General features: G+C 50.1%; 1 protein-coding gene across 2 annotated transcripts in view; it reads right to left on the minus strand.

Moving 5' to 3' along the window:
• IRAK2 (interleukin 1 receptor associated kinase 2) overlaps positions 1–24386 on the minus strand; it is a 73537-nt gene that overhangs the window by 31030 nt on the left and 18121 nt on the right. For both annotated transcript variants that reach the window (XM_070576533.1, XM_070576532.1), the window contains one exon: positions 559–705. In XM_070576533.1, the coding sequence (XP_070432634.1) occupies positions 559–705 (147 nt within the window). The remainder of the gene's footprint in view (positions 1–558; positions 706–24386) is intronic.

Here is a 24386-nt window from a genome sequence, read left to right on the forward strand (position 1 = left end):
CATATGGCTGAGGATTAAATGTCACATCTATGAAGTGCTTAGAACAGTGTCTGGCACGTAGAATGCCTTCATCTACTGAGTTATTTATTTCTTTTTATAAAAATGGTAAGAAATGATACACATTCTTTTGTTATCTGACTTTTTTTACTTGAGGAAGATTGCCACTGAGCTAACATCTGTGCCAGTCTTCCTCTGTTTTATGTGGGACGCTGGCACAGCGTGGATTGACAAGCAGTGTATAGGTCTGCATCCAGGATCCGAACCCACGAATCCCAGGAACGTAACCACTATGCCACCAGGCTGGCCCAGGTTATCTGACTTTTTAAACTCAATATAGCATGAGCATGTTTCCACGTATGTAAACACACATACCTCATTGTTAACATATTATTATGTTATGTAACAGTATTACCTTTAAGACCCTCTGTCATTAATTTTATCATCCCCATTGTTGTTTCCAATTTTTTGCTACTACATGCTGAGCTGAACATCCTTATAGATATATCATTTCCTTAAATAAATTTCCTTTAAATAAAAAATTAAATTGAATTAAAGTACTTGAGCCTGGGGAGGCAGCCGTCCTCGTGGGCTGCCCCTGCTCCTGTCCATCCTTGGTGTCTCTCACAGACGCTGCCAAAGGCCTCCCTGGGTTCACGGCATCCGGGAAGTATGGGACAGAAGACTTGATTTCAGGAGCTGGTTTCCCTGAAACAAGGTGGAAACAAAGTTATTATGGTTCAATGAAATGGGAAGCCATCGAGGGGCTGGGTCTGGAAGTAAGAGACTCGTGTTCTGTTCCTGGCTCTGCCTCCAATCCAGTGTGCCCCAGCGAGTTCTTTCCCACTTTGGGCCTCGGCCTCCTCCTCCATAAAATGCAGTGGGTGGACACGACAATCTCCCGTGATTGGCCCAGCTCTGATATTCTGAGTCAGACACAGCTGCCTTCCAGTCCTACCAGCTGTGTGACCTTAGACAAGTCACTTTCCTTCTTTGAGCCTGTTTCCTCACCTACGAAATGGAGATGATGATAATGATAATAGCAGCTTACCTATGTCACAGGGCTGTTGGGAGGGGGAAATGAGATGCAGATGTGAAAGGACTTCGTAAGGCCGTGCATTTCCCTGAACATGTGGGGAAGTTAAAGATATCCATCTCAGTAAACCCTTAGTTGAGCCCCTAAATATAAAAGTTCTGGCAGTCGTTTAGCTTCCCCTTCCACAAGCAGTGGAAACGTGTGCCCTTCCCCATTCTGTAGACGAAAACCCTGCAACCGGCAGCTACATCAACAGAGCACCCACTCTGCCAGTCCCAGCCTAACTCTGCAGACACCAAATCCCCACCAGGTCTTTGCATTCCATCGCCGTTAGAGATGAGGAAACCGAGGCCTGAGCAGGTTAAGTGGCTTGCTGTCACACAGCCTAGGCAGGCGGGACTGGCGAAAGCAGCCTGGGCGGAGGTCACCTGCTTTCTTGAGAGCAGTCACTTCCCCTTTGCATGAATTTGGGAAACCCTAAAGGTGCTGTGAGGGCGTATGCACACTGGCTTCCACCAGCTTCTCGGAGAACTAGCTTCCTCTGCCCTCCTCCACCGCAGCCGCGGCTTCACCTCTGCAGGCTGACCGCTCCCTCCCACACAGGAGGCCTCCAGATCTCCACCCAGGATGCATCTTACTAAAATGCAGCCCTGGCCTCATCACCCGCCTGCTTGCAGCCTTTGTGACTCCCTGTAGCCCAGATAAAGTGTACACTCTTCACTGAACTCGTCTATCTCCCCCGTGCCTCCCAGATCAAATCCAAACCCTACAGCCCTGCGTTCAAGGCCCTTCACCCTCTGCTGGTCTGAGGTGGACCCATGTTTGAGAATCGAAAAAATGGGGGCACTGAAGTCCCAGGGAAGGCCGCCGACTTGCTTACTCTCATCGAGCATCAGGCAGGGCTGGAACAAAACCTCTCTGGCCTCTGAGTCTCCAGCAGCATTTATTCCAACAAGTAAACTGTGTCTCTAAACAAAGTCGATCATTACCGTGGGACCAAGTTTTTCAAGCCCGAGCTTTGGGGCTAGAACAGTATTAACAACGCCTAAATTCCGGCACTACACTTGTATGGCACACACAGATTTTTTATTTTCATGACAATCTCTGGTAGTTAACAGAATTATCTACATTTTAGTATTGAGAATCAGATAGGTAAGATGATGTGTCCCAAGCCAAACAGCTGAAAAGATTCAAACCTGGGTTGGCTCGGGCAGAACTACTGGAACACCACTGTCACCACCACCCCTCCAGCCCCCACTCCCCTCTGCCAAGGGTGCCGCCCCGGGGCCGCCTGTGGAAAAGCTGGCAAAAAGGGTGGGAGCATGTGAAGAAAGGCTGTTGGGAATGCACAGAAGGGACGAGAAGGCTGGATGGGGGATAATGGGTGACTTTGTCCTTGTTGTGTTTCCTTTACTGTCACTGACACCTTATTCTTTGAAATGAAACTATCTTATAAAAGAAGTAGCATAGCTTAGCCGTTCAGAGTCCAGGCCCTGGCTTCCCAGCTGCATCCACTGTGGACGCCCTTCAGGAGGGCTGGGCAGACGCTGCCCGCAAGCCTTCCCTCAAAGGACGGGAGCTCCGTTACTGCTCTGGGTGGTATTTTCAAATCCCAGTTATCTGTTCAGCAGCCCAAACAGAGCGTGTAAGGAGGGCAGGGCGCGAGGCTTTTCTTTTCACTGCATACAACTCTGAATCACTGACACTTAGTTTTTGTTTTATTATATATATTTTTTAATTGTGGTAAAATACACATAACATAAAATTTATCATCTTAACTCCTTTTAAGTCTACCGTTTGGTGGCATTGAGTGCACTCACGCTGTTGTGCAGCTGTCACCGCCATCCACCTCCAGAACTTTTTCAACTTCCCAAACTGAAACTCTGTCCCCATTAAACACAACTTCCCCTTACGCAGCGCCTGGCAACCCCCATTCCACTTTCTGTTTCTATGAATTTAACTATTCATTGAAATTTTTTAACTTGTGTGGGGTTTTTTTACTTTAATAGTAACTAAAATGACGTATGTGTATATCCATTGACATGGAAAGCTGTTAACATATTTTTTTTAATTGACATATAACATTATATTAGTTTCAGGTGTACAATACAGCGATTTGATATCTGTACATACTGTGAAATGATCACCACAAGTCTAGTTAACATCCTTTTCCTTGTGATGAGAACTTTTAAGATCTCTCTTAGCAACTTTCAAATATTCAATACAGTGTTATTAACTATAGTCACCATGCTGTCCATTACACACCCAGGACTTATTTATCTCATAACTGGAAGTTTGCACCTTTTGACCCCCTTCCCCCATTTCACCCACCCCCACCCCCTGCCTCTGGAAACCACAATATACTGTTGAGTGACGACGAAAGAGAATATATAATTAGATATTACCAGATTTGTGGTAAAACATGTGTAAAAATATAGAAGACATCTATATATGAAGAGATAAAGCCTGAAAATATACACAAAATTTTAACACATTATTTCTAGGCAGTGTGATTATCAACAACTTTGTATGTGGGTTTTCAGGGGGTCTTGTTTTTCAGTTTATTCACATTGCAGAATTTTTCAACAGCAATCATGCATCAGTTGCACAGTAAATTATGTTTCTTGAGAAAAAAATCAGCAAGCAAGCTAACTAAAATAATGACCAGAACGGAGACTTCTAAACCAGAGCGCGCGGCCGCTGGCCCTGGGGAATCCGCCAGACAGATTAGCCAGCGGGCGAGCACCAGACGCAGATCCAGCTCGCTGCTGCTTTGTGCCGCCGGCTGTCTAAGACGTGCTCCTGCTATTTTCCCACAAGCCTCCGCACCACAACCCTGGAAGTAAGGAAACGGAGACTCAGCGAGAGTGGAGGACACTTGCCTGAGGGAGAGAGTGAAAAGATGGACACTGAGGCAGGAAGGTGCGAGGCCAGGGCTGTGGGCAGGACTCGCGCCCAACAGTGGGAGCCCCGGAGAACACACCCTTCATTTCTCCTCACCTGGGGTCCTCCGGTACCGCAGAAGGGCATCCATGGGCCACGTGGCCCCACCCCAACTCCCACTAGGCCGAGGTCATTCTGGCCGAAACTGGGAGCCTAGAAGCGAGGTGCCCCCAACAGCACCTTGCCAGCAGGACTCACAAAATCACAGGTCCCCCTTCCACAGGCCGGGGCAGAACGCACAGTCCCTGCGCACAATGACAACAGTGAACAGTTGCCAGCGGTGAATGCTGATTTGTGAGCGGAGCCAGCACAGAGCTGCCCGCTCCCGGAGTGTGTGCAGGAGTGAGCGCTGTGCCCTGCCCCAGGAGGAAGGGGCCACCCGGGCCACTCAGAGTCCTCACCCCCGCCCCGTGCTCCCCTCTCTGGCCCAGGGAGACCATCTTTCCTCCACAAACCGCCTCAGGTGGGATCCCACCTGTGTTCTTCCAAGGGCCACGTCAGTGGTGTCCTCACGACATCTCTGTGAGGCCAAAGCGCAGAGGCGGCTCCTGTGTGTGAGGCTAGCGACGGCCTAGCCCCAGCTCCCCTCACACGGGGCCAGCGGGGCCTGCTGGCAAAGGGGGCCCCAGACAGCGACTTCCTGCAGAGGCCATGCGCACAAGAGCAGGAGATGCTCCCGGCTACATTGGCTTCCTGGAGCTCCCACCTGCACCCCAAACTGCCTGTGGCCCCAGAAGCAGCAGCACCTTCCCCCTGTCCGAGGCCCGGCTGAGCCTCAGTTTCCTCCCCAGTCAAACGGGGGTGAGGACAACCACCGGCCTGGCCTCACCTCAGTCCCTGTTCCTTTTTTGTTCCCTTTTCTGCACAGACTTGGCCTCTGTCAGGACATATCTGGCAGGAACACCGAGGCCGCAGCCCGTCTGTGGCTGACCTCTATGGCCTCCACCCACGGGGAATGTAAAAGGCTGCTTTATGTTCTCATCCTGAGGAGAATCCAGCTTTTCTGTTTTTCTCGTCCTTTTGCAGTAACACGCAGTGGCCTATGGCTGGCACCCTGGGTCACGTGCAAGCAACAGGATTGGGGGGCCCCACATGGGGAGGGGAGAACCGTCCTGCGGCCTCGCAGGGGCTGCAGCCTGCCACAGAGGCCAGCTGACCGGCCCCACATTGGGCCCCGGGTGCACAGTGACAATCTGATGCGCAGTTTCGGCTTCCTGTGGAGCCCTGTGTCAGCATGCTGTGGGCTGACACGCCTTTCAGATGCAGACAATAAATAATATGTATACACATCAAAGGTCCTCACTTCTACCCTGGACCCGCTGGTGCCTGGTCTGAGCTGGAAGGCGCAGGGCAGGCTGGGCTTGCCTCCTTTTTCACCGTCAAAGCCAGAAGAGGGAGGAAACGTGGCTTGTCTGTCCCGGGTGCCTGGAAGCCTGGTCTCCGACCGCTGTGCAGATGCGACGACGCCCACTCCTTCACACTGGGACGTCAGAGTGTGTGGAAACAAAAATAGAAAATCGAGGGCAGGATGGGGCAAAGGAGGCCAAAAGGTTCGTGGGCAAGGGTGTGACGAGCTTGAATCTCACACAGTTTCCCGTCTGCCAGGGGCCTGACCCAGAAGCAAGCTGGCTACATCCTTCCAATGGCTGGCACAGAGGGGCAGCCCATGCTTCCAGGACAACGCGCTTCTCCCGGGATTATATTCTCAAACAGATGCTGCACATGAAGTTGACTCTGTAGGATCACGAGATCCAAAAATACGAATCGTGATTGAAGAGCAGAAAGAGACTAAGTGTGGGGACACTTCTGCTTCCGGATCCAGCCCCTATCACTCCTGGCTGTGTGCCCCAGGGAACAGTTCTTAACCCTCTGAGCTTCATTTGCATCTTCCCTGGAGTCAGAATAATTATAAAATTATAACTCCTCTGTCTCAGAGCTATCCCAGGACTCAGTGGAACAAGATATGTAAAGCAGCTGGCCCAAGGTCAGGGGCAGAAACCGTGCAAGTGGTCATCCCCTGTCCTCTCTCCCTGCCCGAAAGGCGCAGCGTAAGAAACTCCATTCCCAACTTCGGGTCTCTGGAGGAAGCTTTTGGGGTGGACGGCCATTTTCAACATTTTAAACCCTCTAATGGACACTGACTGTCAGCGGGCAGTGGCTTGGTCTCGAAAGTCACAGTGGCCGCAGGGCAGAGTAACACAGGGGACAGTGGGATCTGCTTCCACCTGCTTGTGCCATGGCAGCCAGCCTTGGCGCACACAGGACAGGCAGCTCGGGGTTCCTCTCCCTGCCGGGACCCCCAGATGGGGAGAGGATGGCAGTGATCCAAGTAACAGCTTTGGCAGCTGTGGGCACCAAGGGGTTGACATATTGGTTCTCAGACCCATTAAATCAGAGTCTGGATGTTCCCGTAAGTTCCTGAGGTGAGGCTGAGAACGATTGGCTCAACCCAGACTGATGAGGGTTGAGTCTCAGGCACCAGGGGGACAGAGCGAGGGGAGCAGAGCGTTTCTCGGGGCCCCCTTCACGGTTCACGGCAGTTGACAGGCCTGATCCCTTGTTCTGTCTTTTCAGGATGGCCCACACTCTCTCTAAGAAGCATGAATCACTTAATGAGGAACCAGAGCGCTCCAGCGCTTCCAACCAGCTCTCCGGGCCGGAGCCAGGCTCACGGCAGGAGCTTTGTAAGTCCCATCCGGCAAACGAGAGGAGCAACCGCACCCCCCGCCACAGAGAGTTGCCGCGAGGATGAAGCAAGTGCTCAACAGTTATAAGCTGTTATTATTATTTACCATCGCTATTATCTTCATCCCTAACCCCAGGTCAGGCTTTGTCCTAAGTGCTTTCCCACACGCACGGCCTATTTAATTCACATAACAGCTCTGCAGATAAAGTTTCAATGCTATCTCTATTTTATACTTGAATAAAGCAAAACCTAGAATAGTCACCTTATTTATATTTTGTTCATGTACACCCACTTCGTTCCGGAGAAAGGCGTATGTGTGCGGGGCCCCTGGCGGAGGGTCCTGGGGCCTCCTTCCCGGCTGCCCGAGAACATGGGTCACGGTGGCGAATCCGGGAGCTGCACTCTGGGGCAGAGGGGCCTCCAGCTGCCAACAAGGTCTGTCCTCAATAAGCAACTCTGGAAATCCCCCACCAGGCACAGCCCTCAAGTTCAATAGTCACGAAATATTTATATATTTGTTTTTATTCTTAAAGTGACTCATCTGGCTGAACGGATCCACTCTAGAACACAGGAAAGTGATTCGGCCATAACTAAAGGCCTTGTGGCTGGCTGGCCACATTAGGGACAAACGCAGCTTTCTGGGCCTCTCTTTCCCTTGCCCTCCTCATCCCTGGGCTCTGCCCTCCTGGGCACCCAAAGTCCACCACACCCACATACACCCCTACTTGAAACTCCCAACTCAAGCTAGGCAGGAAGTCTGAGGAGATGACCTGTCTTCCTACTCGCCCCATCTCCGGTTCTCCAGTGCACCTGCACTCCACCAGCCGCTGACATGACTCGCCCTTCCTCAGTCATTCACTCATTGTGTTAGGGAGTGGGGAGACCATTCATTATCAAAACTGACAGGATCCTGACATTAAGCTAGTTAAATAAGAGACATCTAATTATAAACTGGGAGAAGTTCTATGCTGAAAACAAACTTGAGGGAGGGGTACCTGACAGGCCTACTTATATGGGGTGTCCAGGGAAGGCTCCTATGAGATGCCAAACCAAAAGTCTCTGCTTAAATGGTCTACTGCCATTTAAGCAGAGACCCAAAAGATGAGAAGGATTAGCCATGGGAAGAATGCAGGGGAGTTGGGGAGAGACCAGTGTTCTGAGGAGAAGGAAGAGCATATGTAAATGTCCTGAGGCAGAAAACAGTTTGGCATATATCCTCAAATGAAGGATGACCCTAGTGGCTGAGCTGAATGAATGAGGGGGAAGGGGCTGAGAAGAGGTGAAAGAGCTGGGCAAGGGTAGACCATGTGAGACCTCGTAGGCCATGGTCAGGTAGAACCTTATCATAACCCCCCTGAACTGAGGTAAGCTATAGCCAAGACAGTGCTTACCCAATAGTCACTTGCTCCCTCTCATACCCCAGCCTCCTTGCAATTAGGCTGAGGCCACGTGACGGGATTGGGCCAATGGATTTTAAGGGGAAATGCTATTGTCGCTTCCTGGACAAAGCAATTAAGAGCTAGGGAGCCTCTTCCATCGCTCTCTCCCTCAGCCACAGTGCCCGTGGAAGCCATGAGTTCCAGAGTTCAGCCGGCCACAAGAATGCAGGAGGCAGACTGGGCTTGACGTCAACCTTTGTTGTGTTGACCAGCTGAGATTTCAGGGTTTATCTATGACTGCAACAGAACCCAGACTACCCAGATTAACGGGGAATCTCCATATGCGTCCAGACCTTGCAACCCAGAGGAGCCTGGCCACAGCGGCTCAGCGCAGAGCAGCTCAACAAACGGCAGTTCCTTCCATTCCAGCTCCTACCCTCCCTCTCCACAAAGTGGTGACTGGTTTAGAAGCACCGCACGACAGCCTGTTCGTTCTCTCATATGTCCAAGAAACCCACAGCGATAAAAGGCCCACTTTTTCCCAATGGAATAACTAATGTGTGGAAGGAAAGTCAGGTGACCCAGCCTGGCCACACAGCAATAACTAAAAATATCTCACCATCTGTCGAGTTTGGAAGTTTCCCATTTACAAGGAAAGTAGGGCAATGTCCGTACATATTGTTCAGAGGGGGAAAGTGAGACTGGATGCCATCCAGTAACCCACCCCAGGAGGGGTTAAGGTCAAGCTGACCTGAGTTCCCATCCTGGCCCATTACTTACTAGCTATGTGCCTTTGGGCATGTTACTTAATCGTGGAGCCTCAGTTTCCCCATCTATAAAGTGGAGATAAGATTTGTGAGATAAGATGCTTGCCTGGCACATCTCAGGTGCTAAACACGAGTTATGACTAGAACCCAGATACGCTGACCCCGGGGCAGGGAGGTCTTAGCCCAACACAGCGCCCTCTCCAGCGGCCCCAGGCTCTGAATCCTATCCATGTTTTGTTGCTCCCTAGTGGCTGGAAAGGGATGGTGCTGGGGAACCTCCCAAGAGAGCAAATGCAGGAGCCCTGTGTGTCCCCTCCCAGGCCCCCCCACCGCTGGGCCTCTGCAGGAGAGAAAGAATTCGTTCTTTTCTGTTTCACTTTAGGCAGCAGCCAAAAATTCCCCAGCCGATGCGAGCCTGACTCCATGAAGGAGACATCTTTGGCTGAGATGCCAAACCAAAAGTTAGAAACTGTTAAGACCGCACAACCAAGAAGAGACCGCATGAAAATCATGAAAATTGAAAGAAAACTCCCAGGAAGACGGTAGCAGCAGAGGGGAAGATAAAATCTTGGTCATCTCCCAAATCCCTTCAGATTCCAAAAGCCTTTGGCTCTCCTACTCAGTTGACACCTGGAACCTCACAGGCCCCCATTCCACACAGTGGCTACGACAACGGGGCACTCCCATGCAGGAGCCCTCCAAAATTCTGCCTTTGCTCCCGTGATAGCAAACTCTGGACCATGGCCTGTGCGGCCTTGGGTGGCCTGACCCGGCCCTCTCCGCAGTCTCAGCCCACCACACTCCCGGTGTCCTCTGACTGAGGCCCCATGGCCTCTCTTTGGGTCCTCAGACATCGCCCCTTCCCACCACCGGGCCTTCACTCCTGCTGTCCCCTCTGCCTGGAAATGCCTGCGTGGTCCCCCACTTCGGTCAGTCAGCCCACTCGTCCTTCGAAGAGAGGCTCCAGTTTCACTTCCTGGAGGAAGCCTCCCCCGATGAGATCAAATCTTCCTCTCTCCCACCTATCTACCCGCCCTGCCCACGCTTCTCCTTTGACCACTCACACCGCAGTGGGTTATGCGTCTCTGCGTCATCATCCTATCAATATGTGTCTCCCTCACTGAAGTGCAAGCTCCTTGAGCTCTGGGACCTTGTCTGTATTTTCACTTAGCACATAGTAGGCACCTGACAAATACTTCTTCAGTTCATTGCTGACTCTCTAGTCCAGCTTCTGTGTATCTAGCTCCCTGTGGGAAGGAACAAGGGAGAGTCTCACCTCACAGGTTGGGCACCCCTGGTTTCCAGCCTCCATCTCGGAGCCTGAGCCATCTGCCCGCACCATGGATGGGCTCGGCTCCCGGGCCTGGCTTGGGTGGCATTTAACCCATTCTAGAGCTCAGCAGGGATAATAGCTGAGCCACAGCTGTGATCCTTCGGCCTCTGCCTTGATTCTGCTCCTGAGCCCCTAAGACGCTGGCACACAGGCTCTGGAGCCTGGCTCGCAGTCCCCTCCTAAGCCTGGTAGTCTGGAAGAGTCCCTCTCAGGAGGAGGACTCTCGTGTTTGAGGCCCCAGGGTGAGGGTTGGTCCTAGCCCCTGGGGTGAGACTCTTCTGATGCTGAACGATGGCCTGACCATGTAAATGCGGCCCCTGATCCCCCAGACTGTCCATCACGAGGCTCCCCTGAGATGCCCAGCAATTTCACCATGGTCATCATTTCACCAGAGCACTGATTCCCACAGTGTTCTGGTTCCATGGGAATAATAACAAGTATCAAATGAAAAGGGAATTCCACAGTCAAATTTAAATGGAAAACACAGGCCTAAATAGGTTTCTTTGCTACAGGACTTATCAGAGCCTTAATATGCTGATGTGCATTATGAATTTCCAAAGGTTGGGGGCACTGATAAAGCATACAGGATTTCCCAAGTTTAGTTAGTCGTGAGTCCTTTGTTTGCAGGGGGGTTATCTTGCCAGAGCACGATTCTGAGGTACGTGGTTTAGGAAACTCTGCTCTAGACTATGATTCGCCTGCAGCTGTCCTATACACACAGCACTTTCCCCATCACAGCAAGCCATCTTTCAACCAGGACACAAAGGCAGCACTCCCCTTCCCGTCCTCACCCAGAGACCAGGGCTTCGTCTACGGTCCAGCTCTTCTCCATGGGCTCAGCAGAGCCCGGAGAGGTGCCGACAGCCGTGGAGGACTAGTTCTCAACTGGTCTTTGCCAGAACTGGGAGGTGAAAGTGGAGAGGAGAGGGTAGGAGAGGGTAGGAGAGGGCAAGGGAACAGTCGTCTTCATCTTACAAAGTGGAGGATCAGGAGGCACTGCCTAGAGCGGATGGAAAAAAGAACTAGAAGTGTAAGGATATACATTAAGAGTTGCAAAAGCAACCTATAGAGGAACTAAAAATTATGATATAAATGTATGGGGAGGAAGGGGGAAGGGAGGTGTGTATAAGCCACTTCTAGGAAGTGAGTGGATAATATTTAAATTGATAAATATGAAAAGAATAGTATAAGCACATTATTTAGTGACAGTACTATGTGATAGAGAATATCCAGTCCCCCGGTCTTCCTACATTCTAGAAGTTTTAGGTAGACATATGGCTGCCTGGCTAAAAACTACATTTCCCAGACTCCTTTGCAGCTAATTATGGTCAAGTGACTAAGTTCTAGCCAACAGAACTTAGCGAAATGCTGTGCATCTTCCAGATTTTATCCTTAAAAGGAAAGAAAAGTGTCCTCCCTTCCTGTTGGCTGGACTGCGGATACAGCAGTAGGAGCAGGAACAAGGATCTCAAACCACGAGATGGAAGCCATACATTAGGAACAGCAGAATAAAAAGACAGAAAAAGGCTGAATACCCGACACTGTGGATCCACCATATCAGCCTTGGATTGCCAACACACACACTACCAGTTGAAAGAAACCCTCTTTTTGTTTAGGCTGCGGTATTTTGGTCTCCCTTACAGCAGCCAAACCAATATAACAACCAAGACAGAATCTGGCACCCAGGAGTGGAGCTCTAGGCAGCAAGGATCCAGACATTGCAGGCTGGAAAGCTGGTTACTCTTCTCACACCAAAGCAAAGAAGTGGGTAAAACCATGACCTGTGACACTTGGAAGACAGTCCATGTGCTGACGGCACCTGTAACTCTAAGGGGAGAAGTTGAAAATGTTTTAAATGTTGGTGTACGTGGCTCTCTTTTGGGATCCTCCAACAAGAGAGATTAACTCCAGTGAAGCCAGACTATGAACAAGCAGAATTGAAAAGGAAGACTGTCTCAACCTTGAGTTAACGATCCAAGCTGACTGAAAAGCCCCATTCTAAGGGCACTCAAGAGACAGCCTCAGCAGAAGCTAAGACTGTGATCCCAACCTTTCTAATCACCATGCCACCTTTGTCAGTTCCACCAATGAACCTCAGAAGAGGGTGTCTGCCAGAGACACAGAGCCCAGCGCCAAGTTAAGAGGCTTCCTTCCCATCCAAGTTACGTTTCAGGTGGCCTCCAGGGAAGCTCCAGGCAAGCATGTTAAATTAAAGGGGTGGGGGGTGGGGGGAGCTGAGCACTCAGGCCACTGAACCAAAGATCAAACATTTCAGGGTTAAGAACTAAGACTTGTCTAGGCTGGTTTGTTAGCTGTGCTTATCACATGTGGAACTAATTAGAAGCCAAGAGACCGGAAGCTTCTAGTTCTTTGAGAGAATTGTATTGCCAGAGAAACTAGAGGCCGGGTGTGACAAAAGCTTGTAATCATTTGACCCCTACAGCTCCCCGCAGACCCCCAAAAACACACATTAGCAGGAAGTGGACTGTGAGAGCCATGTAGCCCTCCATAAGGGACTCTCCCCGGTTCCCACTTCAGATGAGGCCACAGAGAATAATGAACAGGAAAGCTCCCCCCAGTGCCATCCCCCGATGACAGAGCCAGAAGAAAGGGATCCTTTATCTACATCAGAATCGCTTGGAGGGCTTGTTAAAACACAGACTCAGGGCACCCACCTCTGGAGTTTCTGAGTCAGAAGATGAGGCAAGGCCTAAGAATTTGCCTTTTTTTTGAGGAAGATTAGCCCTGAGCTCACATCTGCTGCCAATCCTCCTCTTTTTGCTGAGGAAGACTGGCCCTCAGCTAACATCCGTGCCCATCTTCCTCTGCTTTATATATGGGACGCCTACCACAGCATGGCGTGCCAAGCGGTGCCATGCCCACACCAAAGCGGCAAACCCCAGGCCGTCGAAGTGGAACGTGCGCACTTAACTGCTGTGCCACTGGGCCGGCCCCAAGAATTTGCATTTCTAACAAGTTCCCAGGTGCTGCGGATGCTTCGAAGTATGGGGAACACACTTTGAGAATCACTGGTCTACTGACAAGAACAAGCGGCTGCCAGGTGGACTAAGCAGAGGACTTGCCCCTCTAGCCAGAGGGGACCTTTCACAACTGCTGCGCAGCCAGACGTGTCGACTGCTACAGACAAGTGACTACAGGGGGTTCCTCATTTCAAATGGGAGCTTTGGTTGTGGCTTCCTGCTCAGATTCCACCATTGAGTTTTGGTTGTGTTGGGGGGAAAGGAGCACAAAACTTCTCTTTGGGGGAGATGTACAGGATCTTCAGGGGCTGATAGAGAATCTGTGGGGCATCACCCACAGATCAGAGGCCTTGAGCTACAGGAAGGAACTGATCAGGACTCCAAGCCTGTCTCCCCTGGGCAAAGGGCGAGCATGTTCTATGTGTGGGAAGACAGGTGTATGTGGATGCTTGGGTGGCCCAAAGGGGAGGACTGTAGCGAGACTGCTGTCCCTCTACTTTTATTCCATCCTCTTCTAGAGTCATAGAAGCTTCCGTTGTGCATATCACCTCCCAGTTGTAAAAGTTAATAAACATAAACCTCATTTAAAATGGGGTCGAGAGGCCAGAAGGGGCAGCTCTCAAGCCCCATGATGACGGCAGAGCCCAACAGGAAGAAGAAAAACTTCCTCTTCTTGCCCAGCAAGAGCTCAGCCAAAGAGAGACTGTGACAACTCAGCCACGAAAAAGCCACGACACATCGGACTCTCCATTCCTCCAATGGGCTCCTTGTTTACAATAGCCCTCCCACCTTCCTCTTCCTCTCTATAAGAGTTTCTCCTCTCCTAATTGCTCAGAACTTGCACATGGCTCACCATGGCTGCAGATCTCAAATTGCTATTCTTCAGTGATCCTGAATAAACCCATTTTTGCTGGAGAAATAAGTGGCTGTCTATTTGTTTAAGGCCAACATTTGGTGGCCCATGTGGGGGTCCAGAGAAGATGCCTGACAGCTCCAAGGCTGGGGTGGGCAAACAGGTGTTGGTACCCACAGAGCCCAGTGAGCTCACTGTCTTTCTCACCAACCCTGGAGTGTGAGGGTAAGTCTTGCTCCTGGATTTGTGCTTCTACTCTCTGCATTTTGAAGTTCTCCAGGCTCTATTCAGGATCTATTTTAAGACTTTGTCCTTTTCTGGTTAAGGCCTGGTTTTGCCTGTGAGCACTCGGTTGGCATTTCAGCCTGACTTTTGAATCAGGCTGTTCCACTGGAACTGGCTGCTCAGCCTTCAGTCCAATTCCTCTGGAATCCGACTGTTTCACTGGAACTGTGCCATTTGGCCTTCAGCCTGATTCCTTTGGAACCAGGCTGTTCTACTGCAACTAGCTGTTTCGCCTTTGGTCTAACTCCTTCAAGATGAGGCTGTTTTAGTGCAGCTGTGTCTTCAGCCTTCAGCCTGACTCCTTCGGGATTAGGCTGATCCCTTAGAACTGTGCTGGGAGTAAGCCTGCAGGCTGCTGGAGCTGTTTAAGCTGTTTGAGCTGTTTGAAAATTATTCTTTTACTCTAGAGAAAAACCTCTGAGAAATGAGATCCCAGTTACCCAAATATTTTGGGGGCACTCCTCCTACAGGGACCCTGGCCAATTTTTTGTTTAAACACTGCAGTCTTTCCTCATGTGCATTTCTAAATAAATGAATCGACTTAACCAAAGGTAATTTAGAACACCAATGGCCATTATGGGAAACTTTTGAACTCCCCAAGCTTACCTTTTTTTTTTGCTTGAGGAAGATTGTCCCTGAGCTAACATCTGTGTCAATCTTCCTTTATTTTGTATATGGGTCACTCCCACAGCATGGCTTGACGAGCAGTGTAGGTCTGCACCTGGGATCTGATCCCGTGAACCCCAGGCCACCAACATGGAGCATGTGGAACTTACCCACTACGCCACAGGGCTGGCCTCCCAAACTTACTTTTCTTAAAACCAAATTGGGCAAGCATAACTCTGTAATTTCCAAAACTGAATCAAACACCTATTTCCATTGGTATTTTGAGGCTTCCAAACGCTATCAGGAGTCTAAGATTGCCTCTTTGCAGGATAAAATTTTAAGATTAACGGAAGCAAATAAACAATTAGAAAAAGATAAAATGGCTTCTGAAGCCTTATGTTCCTCTCCCCAGGCTCCTCGTGCTCAGGCCTCGCCTCCATTGCCACCTCCCTCCTCCCCTTCCATACTGTCTACACCTCCTCCATACCCTCGGTTCCCCCACACTAACTCTCTCACGAAACTTCCCCTTTTCCCTGGACCTCTCCCCACTCCCTCTTCCTCTGAACCTGTCAGAACCTGTCCCAGATCCTTCTGAGGATCCAAAGGCTAAACCCTTAATTTCTTATATTCCCTGGACTAAAGCTGAACTGCTAACCATAGTCAAAGTCTTCCCAAAAGTAAGTGAAGATCCTCACAAATTTGCGGAGGGATTTAATATAGTTATTCACACTTATCAACCTGGTTTCTCTGACTTACATCACCTAGTTCATATGCTTGTTGGTGAAGGCCAAGCCCAACACTGGATGAAAACCATAAATTGGGAAAATCCCGAGAGGGCTGTAGAATTACAACCAGGAGACCAACCCGCTGACCTGTTGTATGTCCAGGCTTAGGCAATAGCTAGGTGACTTCATCCGGCAAGTCCTAGGGCTTTCCCAAAGCCTGTTGATTGGAACAAAATTCAGCCTCGCTCACAAAAACCTGATGAACCTGTTCATGGCTATTACAATCAACTTTAGATTGTTTTTAAATAAAATTCTGTTTTTTCTTCAGATGTTGGGTTCCACCCAGGTAGCTTTTTATCTCTATGTTTATTGCTGGGCTAAACCAGGACCTTTCCCTTCTAGTAAAAAGTACCAGGATGGAATGGGAAACTGTGTCCACTTCCGATTTAGTTAATCTGGGAAACTAGCTCTCTCACACCCTAGCTGAGTCACCGAAAAGAAAGACTGATAAAATTCTTAATCTGCAACTCCAGCAAATGAAGGCCCCTAAACAAAACCAAAATTCTTCTAGTTTCTTTCCTAGTTATTACTGCAAAGAGCCAGGACATTGGAAAAGAGATTGGGACTCATTTAAGCGCTTCGGGCCACTTCAGCCCTCTCACCAGCCTTTCCAGCGTCCTCCAAATTCTAAATGACAGGGCTCCAAGGAACCACAGGGGCTCTTCCGAATCCTGCCTCTTAATCAACTGGGGGAAACACTTCTCCAGATTGGAGATGAATTTCTTTCTGTCCTAACTGACACTGGAGCCACACTCTTGGTGCTCAGCCCCACAACTGTAAAGCAGCCCCGCCACGGGAATACTAAAACAGTTCAAATAGTGGGCATTTCTGATAAGCCTCAACAGGTTCCCCTCTCTGATCCTATTTTCTTTTATTTAGGCCCTTTGAGAGACACACCCTTTTCTCCTTAGTTCCTCTGCCCCTATTCATTTACTAGGCTGGGACTTGGAAAAGTATCATGCCGGAATTTCTTTCTCCCAGGGGAAATAATTCCAGAATTTCCCGTTTGGCCATCAAAACAGCCAACCAGGGGGCCAGCCCCGTGGCCGAGTGGTTAAGATGTCGCGCTCCGCTTCAGTGGCCCAGGGTTTTGCTGGTTCAAATCCTGGGCACGCACATGGCGCCATTCATCAAGCCATGCTGAGGCGGTGTCCCACATGCCACAACTAGAAGCACCCACAACTGAAAATACACAACTATGTATTGGGGGGGCTTTGGAGAGAAAAAGGAAAAATAAAACCTAAAAAAAAAAAAACAGCCAGCCAAGAGAATTAAAAGACCCTTTGCCATCTTTTATTTGCTCTGTATCTGACAGTACTAGAGCTCATTCTGGAAATACTGATCACTTGTCCCTATTGAATCAACTACCACCCTCCTTATAGGCAAAATCTCCAACTGATATTGGTAAAATGCACAGCGTGCCTCCCATCAAGATTCAAATAGATCCCTCCAAACCTCTCCCCAGAATTAATCAATATCCTATAAGTAAAGAAATCCATCAAGGTAGAAAGCCCATAATAGAGGATTACGAGGCTCAAGGCTTATTATCCCTTGCACTAGTCTTTTACCTGCAAGAAAACCCAAGGACCAAGGCTGGAGGTTTGTCCAGGACCGCCGAGCAATAAACAACATCCTTATCCCTCGACACCCTGTTGTTCCTAACCCTCCTACGCTACTAACATCCATTCCACTGGGAGCAAATTCTTTCTTTCCTTCTTTCTTTTTTGAGGAAGATTAGCCCTGAGCTAACTGCTGCGAATCCTCCTCTTTTTGCTGAGGAAGACTGGCCCTGAGCTAACATCCGTGCCCATCTTCCTCTGCTTTATATGTGGGACGCCTGCCACAGCATGGCATGCCAAGCAGTGCCACGTCTGCACCTGGGCAAACCCCAGGCCGCCAAAGCAGAACGTGCACACTTAATTGCTGCGCCACCGGGCCGGCCCCGGGAGTGAATTCTTTATGATAATCGATGTCTGCAGTGCATTCTTTAGCATTGCAGTGGATGAAACTGGCCCAAACCTCTTTGCTGTCACTTGGGAAGGAACACAATTCACCCGGACAGTAATGCCTAGAGTTTTACTGCTGCGCCTTCTTAGTTCTCACAAATCCTGAACGCTGATCTGGAGGATACAAAATTCCGCAGGGGTTCTACTTTGTTGCAACATGTGGGCCATCTGCCTGTTTCCCTCCCAAGTCTCCTCACAGGAAGTCAGCATCTCCTTGCTAAAGCTTTTAGCCCTACAAGGATGGAAGATCACCAAAGAGAAATTGCAGTTTGCCCAAAATACTTCAACATTTAGGGCATCAGATATCAGAACAAGGGCTACACCCAGATCCAGACATGCTTCACGGTGTCCTAAGTTTCCCAAAGCCCAAAACTAAGTGCCAACTGGAAGGTTCTCTCGGACTAGCTGGTTATTGCAGAAACTGGATTCCAAATTTCTCTTACGACCAAACCTCTGTATATTTTACTAAAGAACAACAATGCCAACCCAATTCTATGGGAAGAATTGAACAATACAGCCCTTAAGGCCTTGAAGGAAAGTTGATGAACCCACCTGCCCCTGGACATCCCAATTATCAGATTCCCCTTTTCCTTTTTGTAATATAAAAGGAGGGGAACGCCTTTGGGGCACTCACCCAAAAACGCGGGGACCACCATTGTCCCATACAGTATTACAGCCAGCAACTGGATGCTGTGGCATGGGGATATCCCCTTGTCTTAGAGCCATTACTGCCACTGTCCTTTTGGTTAAGGCCACCGAGAAAATCCTTGTGTATCCTTTTAACCATCTCTGTACCTCACGCAGTAGAAGCCCTCCTGAATTCCCGCCACACTCAACACATTTCAGCCAGTCACCTCAGCTCCTGTGAAATCCTTTTGTTAACCACTCCTCCTGTAACTCTTTCACGCTCTAATAACTGTAACTCTGCCACTCTTCTCCCCTCTGCTACCAATGAGGCCCCTCAGGGCTTTTAACACTGATGTGTCACCTCCTGGTGATCTGCAGGAAACTCCTATGAATAATGCTGCCTTGTCATGTTCACTGATGACAGGTGACAATGGTGAGCACTGTGCTGGGTGTGATGTTGCAACTCCCTTTGCTATTACTGAAGCAGCATCTTTACCTATGGCTACTTCGGCCCCATATGCTGAATTGTACACTCTTATACTGGCTTGTACTTTAGGCAAGGGCAAAATTGCCAAGACTTATACTGACATGAGACACGCTTTCAGAGTAGGTCATGATTTTGGAATGTTGTGGAACTAACATGGCTCCCTTACTTCCAATGGAAATAAAATTTAAAATGGCCCCTATGTTCAGGATCTACTGAATGCTATAATTTTACCCGCTGTTTAGCTATTATTAAGATCCCCAAGAATTCTAAACTTGACTCTCTGGAAGCTAAGGGAAATCAGCTTCCAATACCTCCGCAAGTTATGCTGCCCTTAAAGGAACCAAGAGCAGCCAAGCCTCTGTCATGGTCCAAAGGGATATTTCCCCAAATGATAACTTAGAAAAAGCGGCTAGAGAAGCCCAACAATTGGCCTCAGAAGAGTAAAAACATGAGTGGAAATTGGAAATTCAACAATCGTTGGTTTGATAAAAAGAGAAAGCTCTGGTTCGGACCAAATTAACAACCTAGTCCTACCGGAGACTCTAAAATTCCCAGTCCTCACCACTGTACGTGCATCAAAATACGGCTCTATTGACAAAATGACAGCATTCATGAATCAACATTGGAGGACAAATATTAAGAAGAATGTGAAAAGTGCCTAATTCACTTGTCCCATTTGTCCAAAATACAACCCAGGCCAGCCTGTTGGTACTGCTCCCGGACACATCAAATGCCTAATGGACCATTTGAAGTTTGATAAATGCATCTCATACAACTTCCCCCATCTCGTGGATATAAACCTGTTTTAGTCATGGTCTGTACGTTTTCTCACTGGACTGAAGCCTCTCTTGCAGACAAGCTAACGCCTCTTCCATGGCTGAGATCCTTTTGGAAAAGATTATCCCTACCTGGGGAACTCCTCTCCAACTTCACAGTGATCAAAGAACCCATTTTATTGGTCAGGCGCTTCGACAAGTCTGTGCTAGTTGGCCTGTTTCACAACACTGTCACTGTGCTTATCACCCTCAATCCTCTAGTTTAGTGGAATGCACTAATGGCATTATTAAGACTCAACTGGCGAAATTTGCAGAGACCCTCCAAACACCCTGGTCCAAAGCACTGCCATTGGTCCTTCTAAACCTCAAATCCACCCCTCTGGAACTCATAAACTCTCCCCTTTGAGAGAGTCACAGGATGCCCAGTGCACTTGGCTCCTGCCTCTTTTGACCTACAGCTGATAAAAGGAGATATACTCCTATATCGCAAAGGCCTAACTGCTTCTATTAAAACTAACCACGTTTTGGTAGAGTGATCTTTCACAGTGCGCTCCAGGGAGACAGAGACCTTAAGCACTACACCTTGCAACCCAGGGATCTCATCTATTAGAAAAGACACCTCCAGGAGGATTCCCTTTAACCTCACTGGAAAGGCCCCTGTCAGGTACTGTTACTAACGCTTGTGCTGCCAAACTCCAGGAAACAGCCTCTTGGATTCACGTGACACACCTACAGAAAGCACCAAGCCCTGACTGGACCTGCCCACCCATCATCAGGTGACCTGGAAGTAAAGATTTCCCAGAATTGAAGCAGATGACAGTGGATAGGACAGCTTTCCCAGATGTCCAGACCAGGCCCATTGGAAGTCTGCCAAACCTCTGATGATGACATAACGCTTCAGATGATCTCCAACGCCTATGATCTTGATAACACAGGGACTTTAAGGGAAATGCCTGTGAGCTCGCCCTCCTACCCCTCCTTGTCACTCAAATGTGACCTCAATAGGTTTCCAATCTGTACTCTCCCTCCAACATGGGACACGACACACAGGAAAGATCCTTCTAGACCTCAAGAAACAAAAGACCAATGAAACTGGAAAAACCTGACTAAATCAGTGATGCTTTCAGAGAACGATCTCAACCAAAAGGGGAAAATGTAAAAATTAATAAACAGAAACCTAATTTAAAATGGAGTTGGTAAGCCAGAAGGGGGCGCTCTCATGCCCTACAATGGCAGAGCCCAACAGAAAGGAGACAGACTTCCTCTTCTAGCTCAGCAAGAGCTCAGCCAATGAAAAGCCACCATACTTCAAACTCTCCATTCCTCCAAAGGTCTCTTTGTTTCCAATAGCCCTCCCGACTACCTCTTCTCCCCTTGATGCTTGGAACTTGCATGTGGCTCGCCATACTGGCTGTCTTTTCCTTTAAGATCAACCCAGCTAAAGATTACATTTCCCAGCCTCCTTTGCAACCAGGTGTGATCATGTGACTAGGTCTCAGCCAATGGGTTGTGAAAGGGAGCTAGGTGTGCAGCTCCCAGGGCACGCCCTTCTTGCTGGCTGGAACGTGCACGTGGAGGTGCAGGGGAGCCATCCCCGCTGGTAGCCAGGTGTCCACGACAGCACAGCAATGAGATGGTCCTTGACCACACGGAGCTGCCCTATCAGCCCTGGGTAGCTTGGACTGTCAGGAGAGAGAAATAAACGTGTGTCTTAAGTCACTGTAGTCTGCCCTTAGTGAACCTGGAATGCTAACACAGGAGACTACCAAAAACGGCAAAAAGAGTAAAAAGAGGTTGACACTGGCAAGCAGATCTGCCAGAAGAAGGAACAGGAAGTTGGGTAGTAAGGCTTCTGTACTAGTTTATTCGAATTCTTATAACATTCAATGTTTGACAAACTGAATAACAATGGTCTTAGCAATTAACGCCGAGAAAAACATCAAGACTCAGCTCTTTACAAAGTCAGACCAACAGCCACCCACAGTACATGATTTCAAGAGCCTGGACACACACGTGGCCCCCCTACACCGCCTTTCAGCTCAGGCACAACCTTCAGAAGGCCTGTGTTAAACACAAATATATTACCTGGAGACACAAGTCTCTGAGGAAGCCACTTTATATCTACGACTTTTGGGGTGTGTGGTTTTCAAGCACTGTTTTATTCAAATCTATTCTTAAAGCGCTTTAAGAAGTGGTGGGCACAAGTGAGGTTCTCAAACTCGGGAGACAGCTGAGCAAGTTCATAAACAATCTTCAGCAAGTAAATGCAAAACAGGGTTTAACTCATCTTACGATTAGGGGAGCGAAAATGCTTTGACCAGTTGGACTCCAGAAAACTAAACTGCTTCACACCCACCCTCTATATTCTCCCCCAGAAAGTGACAGAGATTTATAGCACTTTTCTCCCTAAAGAAACAAAAACAAGACAGAGAAAGGGGAAGTGTCTTGATGACTCAAAGCAATAGTAAAAATAGAGCCAGGCTCCCCAAACAAATGAGCAGCCAGGGCATTCGCGGAGGCAGAAACAGACTTTAATCTTGGCAAGGCCAAAGGGGAGAGAAAAGAGGGCTGGGGAACAAAGGCAGGCTGTCACAGCCCCAGAGGTCAGGCCGTGGACAGGGAAGCAGGGAGCGAGCAAAGCTGGAGGCAGAGAGAGGCTGACAGGGGACACACCACTGTTTCCTGGAAGCCCGACACTGCACTCAGGAAGTTCCCATGAGAAAGCTAAGAATGAGGCTTGCGCGCTCCATCCACCTCCACCCTAGCCGACCTGCACCCTTGGGGAAGTCCCCTAGCCAGTCTTGCCCTCAGTGTCCTCAGGCGGAGAGGGGGCTCCTGACAGCACGTGCCTCGAGGGGCTGCGGAGAGCCTGCGCCTGGCTGGTCAAAAGTGCCCCGTCAGTGTTTGCTGACCACAGGGTCACACTGCCCCCACTGCAGCTCTGGAGTCTGGCACCGCACTCTGTGTTCTCCTCAAACTGTCAAGAATTGTTTGAGATGACTCAGCAGTCAGGTTCTGACGTCAATGGCAAGTTGGCATGTCCACCCGGAGGCCTGTGTCTCAATCCCCCAGACTTCTCTGCTTTCAGGCCTCAGGGCACCGCAGCCTCTCAGGCCCTGCGGCCCCTCCCCAGCATGTCCCCTCCCCAGGGCGCACTGGCCAGCCAGCATCTGACCGCACTCCTCCACCCAGCGGCTTCTCCTCTCCCCAGGCCCCCTCCCTCCCCACCTCCTTTTGAACTCATTAAGAGCTTATCCTTAATTCCCTTAAACCTTGAAAGAGGGGCCGCCCTGTGGCCGAGAGGTTCGGCCCAGGATTTCACTGGTTCGGATCCTGGGTGCGGACATGGCACCACTCATCAGGCCATGCTGAGGTGGCATCCCACATGCCACAACTAAAAGGACCCACAACTAAAAATATACAACTATGTACTGCGAGGCTTTGGGGAGAAGAAGAAGAAGAAAAAAAGAAGATTGGCAACAGATGTTAGCTCAGCTGCCAATTCTAAAACAAACCACACAACATGAAAAGCACGCGAGGGCAGGTTCACCCCCCAGTCGTTCCTCGGCGTCCCCCACGGGCCAGGCTCTGGGAAGGCAGAGGAGCCAGAGCCAGGCCACATGCAGTGAAACTGGGTGGGTGGCGGTCACAGCAACCGGAGAATCACCAGCGGGTGGGCCACAGCAGGTCCAGAGGAGGCTCTGTGCTCAGAGCACGAAGCACAGAGTCACGCAGCCACCTCCGCTGGACAAAGGCCCAGGGAAAGGCAGGGCCTGCGGGGTGGCACAAGCGAGCACTGAGGCTCCACTTCCCAGTCAACCGCCCAGCCCTTGGCTGACCCAAACGAGGACCTGGCCCTGGGGGGGATGGGACGCAAGGAGAGGGATGCTGTCTGACAGGACCAGGCAGAACCCTCTTGGACGGAAGGGCTGGTAGGGCAGACAGGGATCTCAGGAGGTTCCAAAGGAGTGGGGAGGCTGGGCTGAACAGAACACCCCCCAACCCCGTCTGAGGAGGATGGTGGGCTTGGGGAGGCCGGCCAGACAGGGCGGAGATGGCAGATGTCTTGAGATGTGCCCACTCTTGGGGGCCAGGGGTCAGCCAGTGCAGAAAGGAGCCGGCTAGAGTCTCCTCATGGAATCACCCCCAGGGGGAGCAGGATCTTCACCACAACCTGCCCCCAGACGGGACTCCTGCCCCCAGAGGAACTCTCCTTTATCCAGTGAGACCTGCTGTGCCACAGCTCTGTGTCCCCAGTACGTGGCTAAAGGGCGGGAGATGGTCCTGCTGCCCCACTGGCCTCCCACGCCCCCACGCTCCCATGTCCCCAGCGTGGTCTGCCCCCATGGTGTCCCTGAAAGCCCGGGTGGGGTGCAGCTCTAGATCCTCCCGGGCAGGGCCACTCCAATGCCCCCTGCTGTCCCAACTTGTCTCTGAGGGTGGAAGTCTCTAAGCCCCCATCCCTCAGCTCCTTGCTCTGGACCCCACCACCTCTCCTCCTGGAAGCTCTCCTCCTGGAAGCCCTCCCTGATTCCACAAGGCCTGAGGTACACCAGGCAGGTGCTCAACCCGGGTCTGTTGGTTCAGCCACATTATTCCCAGCTCAGAAACCCAGAGAGGATGGCTCCAGGCTCGCACAGGGTCTTCTGCAGCCTCCGGGGTTCTGAGCGCCCTGCTCACTAACTCCCACACCAGCTCTACTAGTCCGTTCCCTGGGCTCTTCAGGGCTTTTGCACACGCTGTTCCCTCTCCCCTGGGCTCTCTTATCCCAGCTCTTCTTTCCACTCCTCCAATTTCCCCTCCTCACACTGGCCTTCTCCGACCACCGAGTTCTAGGAC

The sequence above is a fragment of the Equus przewalskii genome, chromosome 15 (genome assembly GCF_037783145.1).
Source record: "Equus przewalskii isolate Varuska chromosome 15, EquPr2, whole genome shotgun sequence".
Classification (NCBI taxonomy): Eukaryota; Metazoa; Chordata; class Mammalia; order Perissodactyla; family Equidae; genus Equus; species Equus przewalskii.